This window comes from Arabidopsis lyrata (assembly GCF_000004255.2).
Source record: "Arabidopsis lyrata subsp. lyrata unplaced genomic scaffold ARALYscaffold_4, whole genome shotgun sequence".
NCBI classification, from domain to species: Eukaryota; Viridiplantae; Streptophyta; class Magnoliopsida; order Brassicales; family Brassicaceae; genus Arabidopsis; species Arabidopsis lyrata.
Window position 1 is genome coordinate 16,448,744 of NW_003302552.1, and position 19,577 is coordinate 16,468,320.

Genomic DNA, 19,577 nt, shown 5'->3' on the forward strand with positions numbered 1-19,577 from the left:
TTTGGAGAGTATTTTCGTCCAGAATTTGTTATTATAACATTTTCTCTCTCTTCCTTTTTTTTTTCTAATAAAGATTAGTTTTCTTTTGTTTTATGTCAAATGGATATATAAATAAAACATACAATAATAATTTATCCGACCAAAGTCATAATCAAGAAAATAAAGTATATCCTTTTATCTTGAAAGCAACGAAACATGATCAAAGGCAAAGATTAATTTGGTTAGCATAAACAGCGAACTAACTTACACAAGAAGGAACTGTTTTGAGCCTAACTAATTCTTTTCCTTTTTCTTTTTAATCTTAACTATTGTTTGTGTTTTTAAGTTTGTTCACATAGGGAAAAGAGAAAAAGAAAGAAGAATAAAACTTTTGTTATCCTAAAAGTTCTGTAATTATTTTACAAGTAAAAGTAGAGAAAAAGAAGAGGAAAAGGGACAAAGGTGACAATCATGTTAACCATTTGCATATCCACTTAATTTTTCAACACATAAAAAGAGTAAGAATTAACAAAATAAACTAATCAAGATTAAGTTTGAGTCCAAAGTCTGATATGAGAGATCAAGAAACTTAATTTGTATTGACTTTAACAATGAAAGAAATGATGTATGCATTTACAGTCATTATCTTTATACTTTAACAAGAACAAACCAAACATAAAATAAACCACTCTTTAAAAGTATACGAAATTCAGTTAAAGTTGGGTTTGTAATTAAAAAACCCCTTTTGGTACAAGGCAGCTTTGGCTTTCAAATGCAATACTCTCTTTATCAATACCACAACATATTGGAACGATGAAAACACCAAAACAAACAGAGAGACGAGCGTATGAGATTTTGAATGGCACACGGAAAGAAACTTGCAATAGACGCAATCACTCTTTAAGATTGATTTCATGTATCGATCTTAAGTAGAGAATTGAGTGAAGTGCTGTTGAATCGCTGAGCAAACCCGCGAATGACAAGCACTATAACATCGCGGAGATGGCGCGAATGCACCACTATGTCTACTTCATTCTCACTATCCACAACTATCCTTAGCCTTCTCTGGTCATTACGAAATGTCTCCACCTGGTTTGATGCAAAACAATATAACTTTAAAAGACAGTTTGAAGATTTATGAGTCCAGTGATTGTGGTCAAAATAATACTTACGTGGAAAGGAGGACCATAGCTTCCACGGACTTCAGTAGTTGCGAAAAACGTCTTTGAACCTGGTTTCACAACCTTTAATCTCTTCCTGTTCATTTCCAGCATTCGTCTCTCGAGATTTCCCTCTCCAACAATCTAAATCATTAGCAGTTTCACCCTTTTAGAAACCCCCAATTTGATGTACACGAATCAAATTGTAACTCCAGAAAATTATGAAGTACATACCTTTTTGGGATAAGGGTCCTTGTCACACAACACCTGATTCCAAAAGATCAAAAGAGGGAAACAAATGATTGAGGAAGAGAAATTTTATCATATTTAAAGAAAGAACATAAAGGATAGTGAAGCTAGAAAACATAACACAATTTAAATTTAACATTCATTCAAAAAAAAAAAAAAACACAAAGTTAATCTTACCTCAAACTTCACTAACCCGGTTTCTAGTTTCTGCTTCACTTCCTTATAAAGATCAGGTTCTGCAAATTAATCATCACCGTGAGATCCCATTGGAAAATAGAAAAGAAAAGTAGTCGTGGAAGAGACAACAGAAATCCCTCTTAAAGGAACCTGGTAGAGTTACTGTATGCAAAATTGAGGTCATATTTGAGAGACTTGGTGACTATAGTTATACACACACATAACAACAAATAACAATGACAATATTCATGACTATGATGATTGTGATAATGATTTATGATGATAACGGAAAAACTTACCAACAGCAACAGGCTCTGTTGATGCAGAAACTGGGTGGCCTTGAACACCATCCTCACGGATGGGTGTATATACAACGACCAGTCTGTATCCGACATCATCCACATTAGCTTCATACATCCTTCCTGTCTCACCTACAAAATTTACCGAAATAAATTAAACCCACAGATGAAAATGGTTGAAACTTTTCCAGGTATTTGGATAAAAGAGAACCAAGAATTGAGACTCTTACAAGAAATGCTAAGCATTACTTTTTACATGAAGGAAATAACAATGTGACCAAGTTTTGTCTACCTGAAATTGAGATGAGATCAGGGCTTCCAACCATTGATCTAAGCCATTGGATTTTACTCTTTCCCTCTTTACCACCAAAATAATTTCCCCGCACACTATATAAGTTAGTATGAAAACCTTGTCCTTCAATCTCTAGCTTCTCTATCCTAGGAAAACCTGAAGTAGACAGAAAGTTGGTCACATCTTCACCTCGTCAGAGATATTGGTAAACAAGATGCAATGGTAACTGAAATGCATGAAACCTGGTAATATTGGATCAGTCTCGGCGTATGCTAGTTCACTAGACCTTCCAAACACATCATGTACTACACATTCACATTTGAGACATCTGCCAATATCCTCAAACCGCACCCTGTATGAACACGAAGTTTCTGAAGAGAGAGCCTCATACGATATCTTATCCCCTGATTCCGGTGAGCGGAACCTGTCACAACCGTTGTTATGTGAGACTAAATCATAAAACAGTTACTGAAAACGGTTTTTGTGCCATCTTTTATAAAAAGCTAATTATATAGTTAAAAAGCAAGCAGATTGGCAAGAATATCAGATACAAAGTTCAACACATGAAAACAACGTTTTTCATATGAATGGATTTAGAGGCATCAACATAGTTCCAGTAACTCCAAAAAATGTCTCATGCAATTTTTAGCCAGGGATTGAAGGTCAGGTGAGATGCAATATACCATTGGTATTGAGTTTCTCCTTTGTACTTGCTCCAAACAAGTTGTTGAATTTCAGTCTTTGGGATCACTTGGACGGCTGTGAGAACATCACCCTGTACCGCCTTTCCGGTGAAAGCAAGCATGTCTACTTTTGGAACCTCTGTATTGTGATCAAAAGTGTTAGAATGGTATTGCAAAGAGAACCCACAAAGAAACCCAAAACAAATGGAAACAATAAAGGAAAACATCACACAACAACAAAAATAAATAGATCAAGATTTTGCTAGTGATCAGAAATGAAAACCTGGGAGGATAATTTCAGTTGGCTCGGACATCTTTAACTCTCCCACAACAGAATCTGAACGAACCGGTGTGTACCTGCAAAATAAGTTGAAAACGTTCTACGATTCAAGTTCGCATACTCCAAAACCATCATGAAGCTAGGGTTCACTATCAGTACATCGAAAACAAGAAAAATTAATATCTATGAATTGATACAAACATTGCCAGTTGTTTTTAAGAATTTAAGGGCTCAGACCCGTTAACACATGCCAAAGGGTTTCTTTCAAGAATGAGAGACAAAACTAAAACATTGAAAAGCGTAAACTAAAACAGCCATAAATACATGCATGCTAAAGGAATAATTAAAGCAATGGATGCTTGTTAAAGCTGCAAGGAGAAGTGGCTGTGGAAACATACCCAAACAATATTCGGCAATTGTAATCCGACTCAGTCACCTCATACGTTTTGGAGTTAGCCCCAGCAATAAGATCAATGTTTCCATCATTATCTCTGTACCAACTGAAGATACTTGCACCTTCATGGCCACCAAAGTACTCTCCTTCTCCAGAATAAGCATCCGAAAAAAGTTTCTTCACACGAACATTCGATACATCTGGATCAGCTGCAATATAATATACATTATTCCGTCAGAAACAGAAATTTGTACGCATCAGCTCTATGGTTGACAGGTTAAGGAAAAGCTTAAATCAAAAGGTGATATCATGAAAGTAATAATTAGCGGAACAAACTAGATAGATGTTGACAATGATTATTCAGCTATACGGTAACAAAAATTAGCAAAGATAACAGGAAGTGTGACAATATCTGCACCTGGGGCAACAAGAGAGTTTGTTATCGAAACAACTGGCTTCCCACTTCTCCCATCTACGCGAGTAGGAATCCAGTACAAGACTAGATAAGCGCCCACATCTTCAAGTGATGGAGTATATTTTCTGCAAGAGAAACAGATGAATTCACATGTATCCAAGAGAACAAATTATGAAAGAAATTTGAACACAGTTTGGGAATTCTATGGCTCTTACAATGTTCTACTACAAGCAACAACCTCTTCACCGGCATAGGATATTTCCGTGAGTGCAGATCCATGCAACTTGACCTTAGTTCTATACCAGATGTACTCTCCAACACCTTCATGGCCTCCAAAATAAGTTTTATGAGGCACAACCTCTTGTTTCTCAAGGCAGTCAGGAATTTTAAGCTCTAACCCCATCGGATTTGCTGTTTACAAAGAAAAAAATGAAGGAGCCGAGATCAGTAAATGTAAAAAACAGTGTACAAATTCAAGATACAGTATTACAGTGTATACTCTTTAGCTTAAATGGACATTCTACAAAAACTAAGTACAGGATTGACATTTCCAACTCTGAAAAGACAGCTCACCTGGAGCAATGCCATCAGACCTGATACTCCTTGGACTCCCTTCTATTCCATCTTCACGAACAGGAGTGTAAATAAGTTCAATGCTTTCACCGACATCGTCCAGTGATAAATCCAAAAACTCTGTTCAGGGATCATATTCATTAATCTGAAGCAGATTTTTAAGGGGACAGAAAGGAATCTGAACCGAAAGGTACAAAATGGATCAAAACTTACCATCATTACTCAATATTTCCTTAACACCATTACTTTTCACCCTAACCCATTCAAGGTAGCAATTTCCTTTTATCCTGCGTTGCAAAATGTTAATTTAGCTGTGGAGTTTTCCATCTAACAATCACATAAGTCTCAAGCAACTTTATGAAAGTGTACCCTCCAGTATATGAAGCAACAAAGCTTAAGCGTTGCCCTTCAATCATTGATCCAAGAAACTCCAGTGACTGACAATTTGGATGGCCTGCAGAGAAATGAATTGAAAGATAAATCATCTCACTTACCCTGCTCGTTCATGGAAATTAGTACCCTTTCAGATACTGCAGAGCTTGATAACAAATGGGAAGAGAGTATTATACCAGCTACAATTGGTCCAGATAGTTCAGAAATAACCGTGGGTCCACGAGCCATGTCATTTCTCACGGGTTCATAAGAAACTGAAATGAAGAAACCGATATCATCGACTGACAGCAGATATGACGAAGTAGTTGCACCCTTTATTTCGCATGGAGTACCATCTGAATTAGTCTGCAAGAAAATTCACAAGTTTAAAAATAACTGAAGTTCCAATTCCATGCAGATTTATCGACATCAAAAGGAAGTAAAATGTTGCTTTTTGTGTTCTCAAATATTCAAATACTACCAAGTACATAGGTATATGAGATGCAGTCAGAAACCCAGCCAAAAAGGAAAGAACAGTCTTCCCAATATCCTAATTTTGAAAATTTGGTAAATTTGAAGTTTAATACCCGGAACCACCGGAAAACTGATGCTCCTTCTTCACCACCCCAATATTCTTTCTCTACAGATAGCGTGGTTCCTTCAACAGGAGCTCCAACAACTTGAAGAGATACCGTGCTTGGGTTTCCTAATGATCAACAAAACCACGTATAATAAGTAAAACTTTATGGCAAGAATTGCTGTGAAATAGACTGTGAAAACATTGTAGGAAAAAAAAAATCCCATGTTCATATTGGTTGCACGCCTACTTTACTTCAAAGCATCTGTGATTATCAGTCTATAGTTATTAGAGGATTTATGCATCTACTTCAAACTCGCATTCTAAAAGTTTGCCAAACGAGTTCAAGCTCACATTGCATCAGAAAATTCCAAGATCATCATATAGCACAGAAACAACAAGACAATTCATTACCTGGACGAACACGTTCCTGGGACATGCAATTTCTTGGCTCACCCACAATCCCATCATCCCTCATAGGCATACATTGAAATGAAATGAATTTACCAATAGCTTCTTTAGTAATTGTAAACTGAAGAAGCCCAGAGGCTTCAGGTATCAATGTGCCAGGGAGATCATTTTCTGCCTGCGTTTGAAGAAGGAGAGAGCAATTAGATGCAACCAAGTTTCCTGAAGGCCACACTCATAAATTTTTTGGCAACTAATTATTCACTGCAAATAAGGCTTTTTTTTTTCATTTCTGAATTATACTTTCACATGGATAAACAGAACTTCATCTAAAAAGATACAGTACCGTGCCTGGAGCTGAACATAGAAACTAAGGTTAAGACTAAATCTCAGAGGGAAGTACCAGCATAATAGAGCTTGAAGGATTACCTTATGATAATGCCATTTGTATATGCTTTTACCTTCATGCCCTCCTATGTATCCATAGGATGCTGTCAATATTCCACCCTCGATATTGTCTCCAGTAATTGACAGGAAATTTAAGCTGGGGGGAAGGGCTGCCAGTTGTTAAAATCAAAATAATTAGCACTGACTATAGGCACAAAAACATGATAATTCCAAATCAAAGACAATACAATTGATCACCTAAACACAAAACTCAGAGCAGGACAATACTTGGAATTAGATAGGTATGATTTAAAATCAAGAGAAAATCATACTCCTACTGAGATAAATGTGTGAATGCGGCAAGAGTAAAATATAGCTCATCATCACTCATAAATAAACAAATTCAACAATCTAATAGACTCAAAAATAGTAACCAATAAAATGTTCCAGAAAGTATATGATTTAACTTACTCTCAACTGCTCTTTCCGATAGTACATATACTGGTTCACCGCATTCACCATCAGGTGTCATTGGAGTATACTTCGCAACTATGTAATAGCCCACCGCCCCCAAGGGTATACGGAATGACTGGGAAAAAATGTTGAGATGCAACATTATAAATATATGTCTTACCAAACTTTTCTGATGAGCATTATGCATTAGCCTACCTTTGCCACTTTTGATGTGCTCAATTCTTCAAGAGAATTGCCTCCTTCCAGGATAGAACAACTTGATTTGAACCATTGCACTCTGCTTGAACCTTCAGTTCCTCCAGTAACAGTACCTGTTACAGTGACCTTACTATTCTCCCTCAAATCACCAACTATCTTAGCATCTGTTACTTTCGGAGGTGCTGCGGTTTCAATTAAAAAAAAACAAAATGAGCCAAAATGAAGAGACACAGTCCAGCAAATCCAAACAGGCAGTTCTGATGGATGAATTATGTCATATAGTAAATGCTAAGCGTTATCACCAAGATATATAAAAGAATAAGAAAAAAACATTTCATGCCCAATAACGAGAACTAGTAGACTCTAGTTCACAACAGTCAATTGTTAGAGCAACAAGAGGAACCCAAGCGAGATGAATCAGTATCCTTGGAAAACATCTTCGTGTATAAAAGAAGAAACCTGCCTTCTACAAAGTTTTAGCATACCTGGCTTGATTACACTGGATGAAGTTGACACTGGTTCCCCCTCTAGCCCTGCAATTTTCTATAATACGTCAGAATTGTCTACTGCCTATCCCGCTATAATTTGAGGCTTTCTTCTAAGTAAGAACCTGAGGGAAAAGAAATGGGAAGAAAATTAACCCTCAAAATTTGCAGGTATGTACACAAAAGTGACATGTGTGCCAACATCTTCCTGGGTCAATGTATACTCGGATGTTCCAGCCGATATCAAGGAGAGTTCTCTGTATAAAACATATCTTAGCAAGAGTGGTACAATTTAGAAACTGGAAGAGGAACTTGTAATGCTTTCAGCATACAGGACCAAGAAACATGAAAAAGAAAGTAGAGATACTGCAGTGACAACACATTCAGACACTCATGTCTGAAACAGAAGGACAAAAAATTAAATATCTACATGCATAGTTACCCTGTTTCCTTGTTCTTCCGCAACCATTCGAACTTGCTAGGACCTTCCTTGCCTCCAAAATAATCTCCAACCCCCTTTAAAACGCAGCCTTCAACAGCATCTCCAGTAATTCGAACATTACTTACAGATGGAGGAGCTGCCACCAGAATTTATAGGAAATTCAACAGACAGCGGCATTAGTCGTTTAAAAGATGCAAAATAAAGAAACATACAAATAACAACCACTGTACTACATGAATCAGTTTTAGCATGCAGGTGAATCAATCTGAAAACAGTTGACAGGAATATAAATTATTCCATAGATAAGATGAGATAAATAAGATTATTGCAAGTAGAAACAGCTACGGTGAAGAATTCAACAACTATTCAAAACAAGCAACCACAGAGACTTTTAACCATTAGTCAACTATGAAAGAGATGAAAGCAAAGAAACACAAATGACAATGCTATGCGAATCTTGTGAAAAAGAAAAGATAATATCTATTAGAAGCTTTTTCATTTACCTGCTTTTACGAACTCTGTGTACTTGTACTGAGGCTCTCCTCTTGCACCTCCTTCTGTGACTGGTGTGTACATGAAAACCATACTTGATCCCACATCATCTAAAGATAACATATATTCCTCATCTTCAGCTCCATCGATCACCACAGGGCTCCGGTTCCACTTTCTCCTCAACCAACTGGTTTAGAAAAAGGAAACCATACCTCTTTGGTTACTAATCAAGTAATCATAAGTGAACCATGAAATTAGAATACACAAAATTATTAAGCTGCATATAACAAGAGGAGAAAGCAGAAAACATGATATCATATACCTGGTAATACATTTTCCCGGTGTCCCACCACACCATGCAACCACTGCTTCACCCTTGATAATATTTCCCTCAACTAGTTCCCCATTTAATTCAAGGCTCACAACTTTTGGTATTCCCTTTCCTGCACAGCACTTCACTGTGATGTTCTAGAGGACACCAATAGATGGATACGTGCAAGGCACATAAAATGGAAAACGTTCATATGGCCTATTGTATAACTGAAGAAGCATACCTCGCTGAACTGGTGAAGATATGGCAAATATGGATGGATATGCAGTCTCTCCCATAACAGGAGTACATTCTATCTTTAGCATTTTACCAATGTCTTCACGTTTTGGCCAATAGACCTATTGCAAATTAGAAAAAAGAATAAGAGAACAGATACTTTTAACACACATGCATATGAAAATATGGCAAGGTAAATTTTACCTCCTTGGTTGCATCAATAATAGGAACAAAATTAGAAAGAGATCTGTCCGCCACAGACCATTGAAATTTCAGGGCTAATTCTTGATCTGTAGCAGTAGGAAGTTCCTGAACAAGACCAAAGTGACATTGACAGGGAGCTTCTTCAGAAGGTCGGTCAACATGTGCTTCTTTAATAAGATAACCAGAAGGTAATGTGTCCTTCCACCTCTCAACTAAGAAGCGGAATGTCGATTCTGTTCACAAGAAGTTGCATGAATGTGAATATTTCAAAGTTATTAGATGCAAATATGGAACTTAGGAGTTGAATGAATGGCATTTTCCTTTTTCACATAAAAGATCAACTAGCAATTACGTAAAAGAGATGAAAATGCTAATTTGATTAACCAGTCAACCTTCCAAGTGTGACCATTGGTAACAAACAAAAATCAAGGAGGGAAAGGTTTTAGTTTTCATATGAAGATTGCACTACCATCAAGCTACAATGAATGATTATACAACTCTGAGAAGTGATTTCATACCTGCTGCAAGATCAGACTTGCAGAACTCCCAACCTTCTCTGAGGCAGAGGGCTGTTTGTGGAGGATAACGCTTTGCAATTGCCACTTCCTCACGAGAGAGATCTAAAGAAAAAATTTAAGGTTATCATGGACCAAGGTACATCACAAGAAACAACTTCTGAATACTTTCTAATGTATCAGTAAAACACTTCATTCCTAGACAGACTTTTATAGTCAATGCTGTTATTATTGTCCAGTATGTAACTTGTTAATAAAAATATAAAAAAAGGAACAGGTATTATTCCCACAATTTCTTGCAACCGTTCAGAAGTAATTTCCATCCCGATTAACAAAAACAATTGATAAAGATATATCATTTGTGTTTATTTCCATTGATCTAACATCCCAAAATCGTCTACCTCTTCTCACATGTTATTGCTTAGATTTCACGATCAGCTAAATAATTACTTGGAAGTTCATATGATGAGTGAAAACTTATACATGCTAGTCAGTCATCTTTCTCATGAAATAATCAGCCTTAAGCAAACTACAGCACTTCGTTCTACGAGTTCTACAAAAGAGTACCTCTGTCATTGAATTTCTTCAAGGTAGGACCTACGAGTAGTATGGATGCCGCTTCCAAATGAGAAATTTTCAGCAATGGATTTTCCTCAACCCGCAGATGCTGTAAAAGGAAAACACACAAAGTGATATTACAAACTACGTATTTGTATATATGTATTGAAATAATGGAACACCATTTCTGTTTTACAAGGCCAAATGCCATTACCAAAAACATTAGTACTCAAATTGAACTATTGGAGAGGAGAAACTTTCCCATAGATGATGGTTTTTCAATCTTTTGTACTAGGTAATCTAGTGTCTCATAGATGTGTTAGTTAAAGCAGTGCATGCGACCAATTAATCAGCCAAATAAGAAATGTGTGAAAAATATGTTTGGGAACATAAAGATTGAAACCTCAAGAACTGGTAGATATGGAAAGTCCTTCAGAGTTGTTATCTTGTTCTTACTTGCTGCTAGTACCTGAGAAAAAAATATTGATGAGATGTCTAAAAAACTATACTTGTAACAATTTACTGTAAACAACCCTCAATTCTGAAACAAAAAATGTACCTGAAGCCGGGGCTGGCTTGCCATTGCAAGTGATTTTAATTTATTTTGAGCTACCGAGAGAAACTAGCATGGGAACAAGAAAGGTAACAGTTGGAAAAAGTAAGGGGTAAGGGGTAATCCACAAGAAGATATATAAGTATGAAAACTTGATAGCAATTATTTTTCAATTTCTGATGCTCACCTCTAAGTTTGGAAGTTGAGGCAGACTAGCAAGTGAAGTTATCTGATTTCCAGCAAGATAAAGTTGCTGTCCAAGTAATATAAGATTTAAAATGCTCATCAGATAGCACTTATGAAGGAAGGACCAAGGATACAATGGGAGAGAAAGAAACCTGCAGCATTTTGCAATTCTCAAGTGGTTCAAATCCAGGCCCTTTGAAATCATTGAAACTCAAATCCAGAACCTGAGATTAATGGAAGTAACAGAACCACAGCTAGTGTGAGCATATATATGTTAAAACCAAGAACCCCAGGGAAATGAATTTACTGACCTTGACTCGATTCAATATCTCAATACCTTCCAGCGTAGATAGGAGATTGTCTCTAAGATAGACAAACTGGTAAGGAGTAGAAGTAGAGGAAAGTAAAATAAGGTGAATGATAGAGGTAAGAACTTCAAATAAATGAGGCGAGCATATGTAGTGTCCAAAAGATTGTATTCGTCGTTCGGAGATTTTTAAAACTGATATCAGGAAGTCACTAAGAAAATTCAAAGTTTGTCCTCGTGGGATGTAAATAACTAATCCTCCCTACTTCTATTCAAATCCACAATTGGCATATCTACATAAACATCATTGTCACAAAGTGTTGCACTAGATTACTGTGAAGTTACCATGGAAATATAAGTTTACCTCTAAGTTTGGTGACAAGTGTAGCCCACCGGAGGTTAGACTGCGGATCCTGTGGCCTCTAAGATCCAATCTCTTAAGCAATTACAGACATCCATTAATCAACAACCACGGAAGGAAGGTTTAAACCTACTGTATGGAAATCTAGCAAGTACAAAGAGAAAAGTGAGTTCTTACCATATCATCGCCAGCTTTAACCTCCACCTTTGGAAGAATAATGAGTCGTGAATCGCGGCTTTCAGGGGTAGCTGTTTTCTTCCGTCCAGAGAAGTTGGAACTGCGGTCTAGAGGTGTCGACAATGACTTTGATCTTATACCGCTAGAAACAGAAGGTGATGATCCAGCAGATGGAGAAGAAACTTTAGAAACTATCCTCCCACTATTGAGAGTAGAATGTAGTCTTCCACTACTGGTCCTGCTGCCACTACTGTCAACCGATGAAGATGGAGCTCTTTTTGAAGACACAGAGGCACTCATGCTTGGTCTAGCAGAAGACTCAGGCTTACTTAAACTAAACCCAGGTGACTTTGTCGAACTCCGACTCCCTGGTGATACAGGGACAGACTTTTTACTCTCGGAAAGACTTGGTTTGGATACAGTCTTGGCAGAAAGAGAAGACACTGAGCTCTTCCTCAATTCTGGAAGTGATCTCCTTACCGGATCAGTACGTGAGGCAGTAGTACTCATTTGTTTAGGCAGAACCTTAGAGGCACCAATTAACTTCTCTGTTACTCCTCCAGTACTATTTCTCCTGATTGTCACAGGTGTAGTGCCTGAGACCCGTAAAGAAGAAGACGCGGTTGGCTTTATCAAATTCGAACTAATAACTGGTTTCTTTTTAGTAGCAGCAGCTCGACTTGACACCGCAGAAACATTTTCTGGACTTCTACTTTCATTAGCTGTAGTTACATTGTCCTCTACAGTGGTTTCCACAGTTTCTTCCTCAACCTTAGCTGCTACTTCCTCCATTTAAAAATCAATCAAAACTTATTGCAGAAACAAAAGAAGAGCCTGGAAAATCAAAAGAGACGCATGATTAAATCATTAACAAAAAAAGGAAACTTTATTCATTGTAGACAAATTCTCTACTTTATTTGTTGTATCCAAATTTCTCCGAAGTAGAACACAGAATGAAATGACCAAGTGGCCCACGCACATTGTTAGTGTAATCGAACGCGCATGTTACAATTACTCTACTTTATTGGATCCTCTCAATAACAGGATTATTAATAAATAAAGTACGGACTTTTGTCTAAATTCAAGAACACAGACAAACAGAGTTTCTGGCTTCTTTCAGCTAACACTGTCGGTTACCTTCTACAATATTTTTGGTCATTTTGTGAACAACCAATCCACTTAAACCAATATTTTTAAAAGAAAAAAAAAGGTGAAATTTCTGTGAGTGAAACAAGCAGAAGAAATTCCAGAAAGTGATAGTTTTTGAAATGTGGGAAAATAAAGTTTCTTCATTTAAGGAAATGAACTTGCACAAACCAATAGTAAGACAGAAAAAAGAAAAAAATTACTTACTGCACTGAACAAAGAAGTAACCAGTAAAATCAAAAACCCATTTTCACTGTTCGACAATAACTCCGGCGAGAATCCCGGCGACGTCGGAAACGTTTTAAGCAGAGCAAACAAGGCGAAAAAGGATAAATGTAGATCTGGATGAAGCAGAGAATCAAAACGCTCCTCACTGATTTAACTTTTGTTGAAGCTTTTTGAATGGAATCGGAAAAAGAGTGAAAACGACGATTAAGCTGGAGAGAGAGATAGAGATGTTGAAATACGAACAAAAAAAAAAAAAAAAAGAGTAAAGGGAACAAACAGTATAACAACAGTGTGTAGCGGAAGAGAGTGTGTGTATGTTTAACAAAACTCCAAAATATACATCCCTATATTATGTTTTATTTCATGTTTTCACCCTCTTAGTTTCCAAAAGTTTCATGCAAGTACCCTACATTTCAAATTTATCATACAAAACCAGACGCATACTACTATAAACTTCTCACCGGACTGAAAACAGTGTTCTCTGGTTCGGTGTTGTGAATTCAATTTTATTTCTAATTTTACTATGTGTGAAAATGATAAAATTAGGAGACAGTTGTGGATAATTACAATAGTATAGGGACTATAATGAAAAGTAATTATCTAGAAGAAAAGAGAGGACTATTATTATAAAAAGAGAAAATTAGAGAATTTGATGTGAGAGAGAGAGAGAGAAAAGTTTGAAATTAGAGAATTAAAATTGGCGGAAACCGTAAAGGCAGAGTAAATAATGGCAAGTGGACGTTTTTCGAAAACTGATGAAATTGTTTTTATTCAACCAACGATTCCTTCTTAAATAAAACACCCATGCTTGGCTCAAAAAGTCAAGAAACATATTCCTTTTTCTATTCTTTTTTCCCGAAATTATTACTCAAAAAATTCTTCGATTAATTTTAAAATAAGCTCCACCTACGAATCAATTAATGTCACTAATCAAAATAATTGCATCCGCCATTCCTTGTACCCAATAATTAATACCACTAAATATCATCCCCTATCCTACTAATTAATAATTATTTCAAATATTTAATTTCATGTTTAATTACATCTCATTATCAAAGAAGTAATCATCAATTAATGCATAGTTTTAAATAAAGGTTACTTGAATAATAATCTATATATATAATGGGAGAGTTTCTCTCCTCTTAAGGTGTCCACATCATCACCAAATTAATATTATGGATCCTACTAATTAATAATTATTTCAAATATTTAATTTCATGTTTAATTACATCTCATTATCAAAGAAGTAATCATCAATTAATGCATAGTTTTAAATAAAATATATAATGGGAGAGTTTCTCTCCTCTTAAGGTGTCCACATCATCACCAAATTAATATTATGGATCCTACTAATTAATAATTATTTCAAATATTTAATTTCATGTTTAATTACATCTCATTATCAAAGAAGTAATCATCAATTAATGCATAGTTTTAAATAAAGGTTACTTGAATAATAATAACACAAGTGTAACATATTTACATATAAAACACTTACATTAATTTTTTGTTAATATATAACTTAAAATGAACATAATCCCTAAATATTTAATTAAGAAATAAAAAATAATTATGAAAATTTCATAGAAATACCAATGTTATTGAAGATGAAAGGCTATAACAGTTTTTTTTTTTTTAATAATAAGAAGATATTCATATTTCATGGAAACATTAAATTAAAGAGATAATAATGAAGTGGAAGAAATTTATTTAAAATAAATATTATTCTTAGATTAAAAATAAATGTAAAATAATATTATTCTCGGTTGACAAAAAAAAAAAAGAAGTGGAAGAAATTTATTTAAAATAATATTATTCTTAGATTAAAAATAAATGGTTAAATGTTATAGTAAATGTATGATTATAAAAGTTTAAGATATAAGAAATAATTCATATTTAAAATTGAAAATTATATTTCAAGAGAGTAATAGTATAAATTCACATTGACGAAAAAATATAAAGATTAATTGTATCTTAATATTAAATTATAGTAAAATATAACAATAAAAATAATACAATTATATCTATATTATTGTTTGTTTTCTAAATAAAAAAATGAATATGTTTAAATATAGGTAAAAATCTAAATAAGTACTGTTGAGAAAATTTTAACAAATATATATCTTTCGTAAAATTATATTACGTTGAAGCATGAAAACCATATAATTAATAAAAGAAAATAAACGCTTACCAAAAAAAAAAATATAAATAAACTAAAAAGATGAAAATGAGGAAATAGTTTTCAGTTAAGAATCAATTTAAAATTTTATTAAAGTGAGCATAGAAGATAAAAAAGAGTAGATGTTGGGAAGCGAACAAGTGCATCATAGAAGATGACGAAAAATATTTGAAGAGAAATTGAGTAATGCTTGAAGCATTGGATATATAAACGATATTCATCCGATCTATGTATGCATTAGCGGATAGTTTGATTTAGTAAACCAGACTATCATATTCAACATCAGGTTAAATCGTCGAGCCATGTAAGCGTAGTAGGATAGATAAAATTAAGACATTCATGATTTTGTCAAAACTTTCCTTAAGGTATGATGGTCTTGCTTCAATAGGTAAATAATGCTCTCCAAACCTATTGAAGCGGCATGAATATTACGTTTAAATATTTTCATAAATTGATGTTCAAACTCAGTAAATTTAATTTTAGTATGAGGTACGAATAGGTCAAAACATCAAGACAGTTATACTTACAAGATTTGTTTATGGAAATAACTCTCTTTTTGAAAAAAAAATAAAAAATTCATTGATGACTACCAAGACCGATTCATCTTATATAACTTTTGTTATTACGCGGTACTTACTAAATATATTTTATAATATCTATGTTGTATATTGTTTTGTAAAATAAGTATGAATGTATATAGTTTTTAAAATTCAAATGATTATGATTATTCTTAACATTTTGTATTATACCCAGTTAAAATTTGATATCCCGCGCAACGCGCGGGCGAGTAAATCTAGTCAAAATAATTGCATCCGCCATTCCTTGTACCCAATAATTAATACCACTAAATATCATCCCCTACCTATAATTTTGGTACCTTTTTTATTAATGAAAAGAATCGAAAAAACAAAAAAATAGCCAGAGTGGAACATAAATAAAAGTTTCGAAAAACCACATTTGTTGATCTACCCTTTAATTAAAGTATCCCTACAATTCTTCCCCAATTAAAGGCTTCATATCTTAATTTTTCAAAACCGAATTTGGTTCAGATCCAATTCGATTTATTCGGTATACCGAGAGGTTAATTCGGTTGATTTTGGTTCTTATGGCCCACATTTTACTTCAACGCAGCGTTTTGGTCATTCACACGGTGAGGATATTACTATCCAGAATAAGGATATCTATGATCCGAACGCCAAACACAGAGAATAACTGATGAGCGAATCGCCTTTTGAGTCGTCGTCTTCTTGCAGCAAAGTAGATTCCGCGGCAAATCACAAACACCAATCGAATAATCCACACAACAAATTGTATCAGGAGAGATAGAGAGAGAGCAAGGAGATATCTTCCATGGCGGATTCGGACGCGGATAAGCCACTGAGAAAAATCTCAACCGCTTTCAAAGAACTAGCGGTCATCGTGAATTCGCCGAGTCCGGAAGTTCCTGTAGCGCAATTCTCTCACGCTTGCTCTCTGGTCTCGCCTCTCTTTGGTTGCCTTGGAATAGCTTTTAAGTTTGCGGAAATGGACTATGTTGCCAAGGTATGTTTATCTTCTTGGAGAGTTGGTAGATTTGCATCAAAGTTCGAATCTTTTTGTACTTGTGTTCCCCTGAGATGTTGGAATCGATTTAGTTTCTCTAGTACTTGGACTGAATTTTGCTAATTTGATGAAAGATTTGGATGTTGTGTTTGTGTATCTTGAGGATGAATGTTTTGGAAAATGGAAGGTTTAACTCGTGAATCTGACTATAGGTTGATGATCTTGTGAGGGCGTCGAGTTCGATATCGACATTAGTGGTAATGATGGACAAAGATATTGAGGCTAATTGTGTAAGGAAACCTGGTAGTCATACGAGAAACCTTTTGAGGGTTAAGCGTGGTCTTGACATGGTCAAGGTTCTCTTTGAACAGATCATAGCTTCCGAGTAAGTGGACTCTCTCTTATGTGAGTTTTTGATCAAATGCATTAGTTAACACATTCAAAATGTATAAACTTGATCACCCGAGCCAGTTGTATGATTTGAATATGGACATTGAAGTAAAAAGAAAAATGGAGTCTTGTTGTAGTTTTCTTTGATTTTTGGTCAAGATTAGAAGATGAAATGTTGTTTGATTTCATTTGCAGGGGAGATAACTCTTTGAAGGATCCAGCAACTAAGTCTTATGCTCAAGTGTTTGCTCCCCACCATGGATGGGCTATACGGAAAGCTGTTTCTCTTGGGATGTACGCTCTTCCCACAAGGGCTCACCTACTTAATATGCTCAAAGAGGATGGTGAGTTCAACTAGTTGATTCTCTCGTAATGCTGTGTCTATTCTGTGTCAGATAAACTAGTAGTTTAAGTAGTCAGATTTTGTTCAAGGTCTTCAAAGGATTAGATTAGATTAGATATCACAGCAATATTTGGCCCGTATACTCCTGGTGGTATCATAAGAGAAAACTCTTTGAGATTCACCTTGGCTTTAGAGTTCATTTGACGGTTATTTTGCTTTTTCCAATACTATCTCTTTTTGAGATTTCGTAAATAGAGTTTCTTCTTCATTATGTTCTGATGGCTGCAATTCGCTGACGATATTGTTTTTTTCATTGAATCGTTGTTACAGAGGCGGCGGCTAAGATACATATGCAAAGCTATGTCAATTCATCGGCACCATTAATCACGTATCTTGATAATCTATTCCTCTCCAAGCAACTCGGTATTGATTGGTGAAGAGCCTGAAAAGACTTATAATTATTATCACTCTTTAGACAAGAATAACCTCTGTGCTCATCAAGTCATGTAGTGTCATAACAACAGCGACGAAATACATTATGAATAAATTGATTTATCTCTTGTTTTAATAACACACTTCCAAGTTCCAAATGTGTTCATGTATTACTACGTAAGCTTGAAGAAATTATTTGAAGTAAAATATCTGTAGTACACGCGGATTGTGTCGGTTATCATCTTCTTGTAGTTGAATTGGTTGTACCGTAAAATTTAAAATTTCCAATTTTTCCTAGTTATTGTTACTTAGTGACAAAATGTTAAATTATCAAATTCGCAGTCTAAAATTCTGTCTTGTTGGACATATAATATAATATACCAATTTGTAGGAAGAAGAAATTTTGGTGAGGTTAAGAAGATGGAGTTTGGATACATGGGAAGCATCGTGATTGTGTCGGTCATCATCATCTTGGCTTTTGTGAGTGCATGTACTAGCTAGTTGATTCCCTCGTAATGCAGTGAACATATTCTGTGACAGATTTTGTGGTTTTTTTACTAGCCAGAGCAATATTTGACATTAACTTCTCCTAGCTACATAAGAGAGACTAAACTCATATAATATAAATATGTTTGAGATTTCTATTATTTTAGTTAAAAGATGGTTTCTTATTCATATGTCTGAAGGCTGCAATTTGCTTATGATATTTTTATTATGAATCGTTGTTACAGAGGCGGCGGCTAAGATTCAGATGCAAACTATGTAAATGCATGGGCACCAGTAATCACGTATCTAGATAATATATCCCTCTAGCTCCAAGCGACTCGGTATTGATTGTTGAAGACTTATAGTTATCGCTAGTTAACAATCTTTTTCAGACAAAATAGCCTCCGTTTGAAACTTGGCATTATATAACCTTTTGAACCGTTAAAATCAGAAATTTATGTTTTCATGGTATTTTCTTTGACGGTTCAAATTTTTTTTAGTTGTACTTCAAAACTACGTGTGATTTAGGCTCAATGACAAACAATATGAATTAGTATTATAGAGTATTTTCAAACAATAACTCCTCTTAGTTTTTTTTTTTTTATCATAAACTAATTTCTCTCGGTTTCTCATAAAAAAATTAATTGTGTTTTTAGATTTCTGTAAAAAATCTTAAAGTACACTTAAACAATTAAACTGAAACGGAAAAAGTAAGAAAATATATTTTATGATATTAAAATTAAGAATCTATTGATATTAAAAAAAAACATGATTTAGAAGAAATTAAACAAAAGGGAGGGAAATACTACATCCTCATTGAATGTTCTAATTAAGACAATAAAAAATACACTACCTTAAAAAGGAGATTAAAATTACATTATGAAGAAGAAATTAACTAAAATAATAGATATAATATGACATTTAAACTGAAAAGGAAAGAGTGGTAAATACAGAATTAAACAATATAGGAATCTTAAATAAAAAGGAGTTCTTGCGACCATAAATATTTGTAAAAAGGAAATGCATATGTAAACAAGATGCCCTAAATATGAAGATTGTGAATAAATAGTTAATATAGTTTGATAGA

General features: G+C 34.8%; 2 protein-coding genes across 2 annotated transcripts; one reads left to right on the top strand and one right to left on the bottom strand.

Moving 5' to 3' along the window:
- Positions 1-607: 607 nt before the first annotated feature.
- Positions 608-13,345, bottom strand: LOC9317418 (187-kDa microtubule-associated protein AIR9). Its single transcript, XM_002881305.2, has 38 exons — positions 13,098-13,345; positions 11,745-12,578; positions 11,571-11,642; positions 11,211-11,276; positions 11,052-11,123; positions 10,901-10,966; positions 10,720-10,782; positions 10,564-10,629; positions 10,170-10,269; positions 9,606-9,707; positions 9,088-9,320; positions 8,891-9,005; positions 8,659-8,779; positions 8,348-8,523; positions 7,845-7,980; positions 7,559-7,659; positions 7,403-7,450; positions 6,915-7,099; positions 6,717-6,834; positions 6,288-6,415; positions 5,865-6,036; positions 5,461-5,579; positions 5,071-5,239; positions 4,871-4,955; positions 4,715-4,788; positions 4,502-4,621; positions 4,144-4,339; positions 3,932-4,053; positions 3,518-3,722; positions 3,123-3,196; positions 2,840-2,978; positions 2,399-2,580; positions 2,157-2,312; positions 1,865-1,996; positions 1,566-1,624; positions 1,374-1,406; positions 1,152-1,283; positions 608-1,068 (listed from the first exon to the last, which is right to left on the bottom strand). Exons 2-38 carry the CDS (start codon positions 12,534-12,536, stop codon positions 892-894), a joined length of 5,106 nt encoding a protein of 1,701 aa, XP_002881351.1. The 5' UTR covers positions 12,537-12,578; positions 13,098-13,345; the 3' UTR covers positions 608-891.
- A 3,200-nt stretch (positions 13,346-16,545) lies between these two features.
- On the top strand, positions 16,546-18,242 carry LOC9317419 (accelerated cell death 11). Its single transcript, XM_021029505.1, has 4 exons — positions 16,546-16,839; positions 17,052-17,224; positions 17,425-17,573; positions 17,903-18,242. The coding sequence occupies exons 1-4, from the start codon at positions 16,648-16,650 to the stop codon at positions 18,007-18,009; spliced, it is 621 nt and encodes a 206-aa protein (XP_020885164.1). The 5' UTR covers positions 16,546-16,647; the 3' UTR covers positions 18,010-18,242.
- Positions 18,243-19,577: the final 1,335 nt, after the last annotated feature.

Coding starts and splice junctions, on each gene's coding strand:
- LOC9317418 (XM_002881305.2), bottom strand. CDS start 12,536: ATGGAGGAAGTAGCAGCTAAGGTTGAGGAAGAAACTGTGGAAACCACT. Junction 10,783..10,900: donor CTCAACTTCCAAACTTAGAG/GTGAGCATCAGA, acceptor TTCCCATGCTAG/TTTCTCTCGGTAGCTCAAAA. Junction 7,451..7,558: donor CATACCTGCAAATTTTGAGG/GTTAATTTTCTT, acceptor AGAAAATTGCAG/GGCTAGAGGGGGAACCAGTG.
- LOC9317419 (XM_021029505.1), top strand. CDS start 16,648: ATGGCGGATTCGGACGCGGATAAGCCACTGAGAAAAATCTCAACCGCT. Junction 17,225..17,424: donor GAACAGATCATAGCTTCCGA/GTAAGTGGACTC, acceptor TTTCATTTGCAG/GGGAGATAACTCTTTGAAGG. Junction 17,574..17,902: donor TAATATGCTCAAAGAGGATG/GTGAGTTCAACT, acceptor TCGTTGTTACAG/AGGCGGCGGCTAAGATACAT.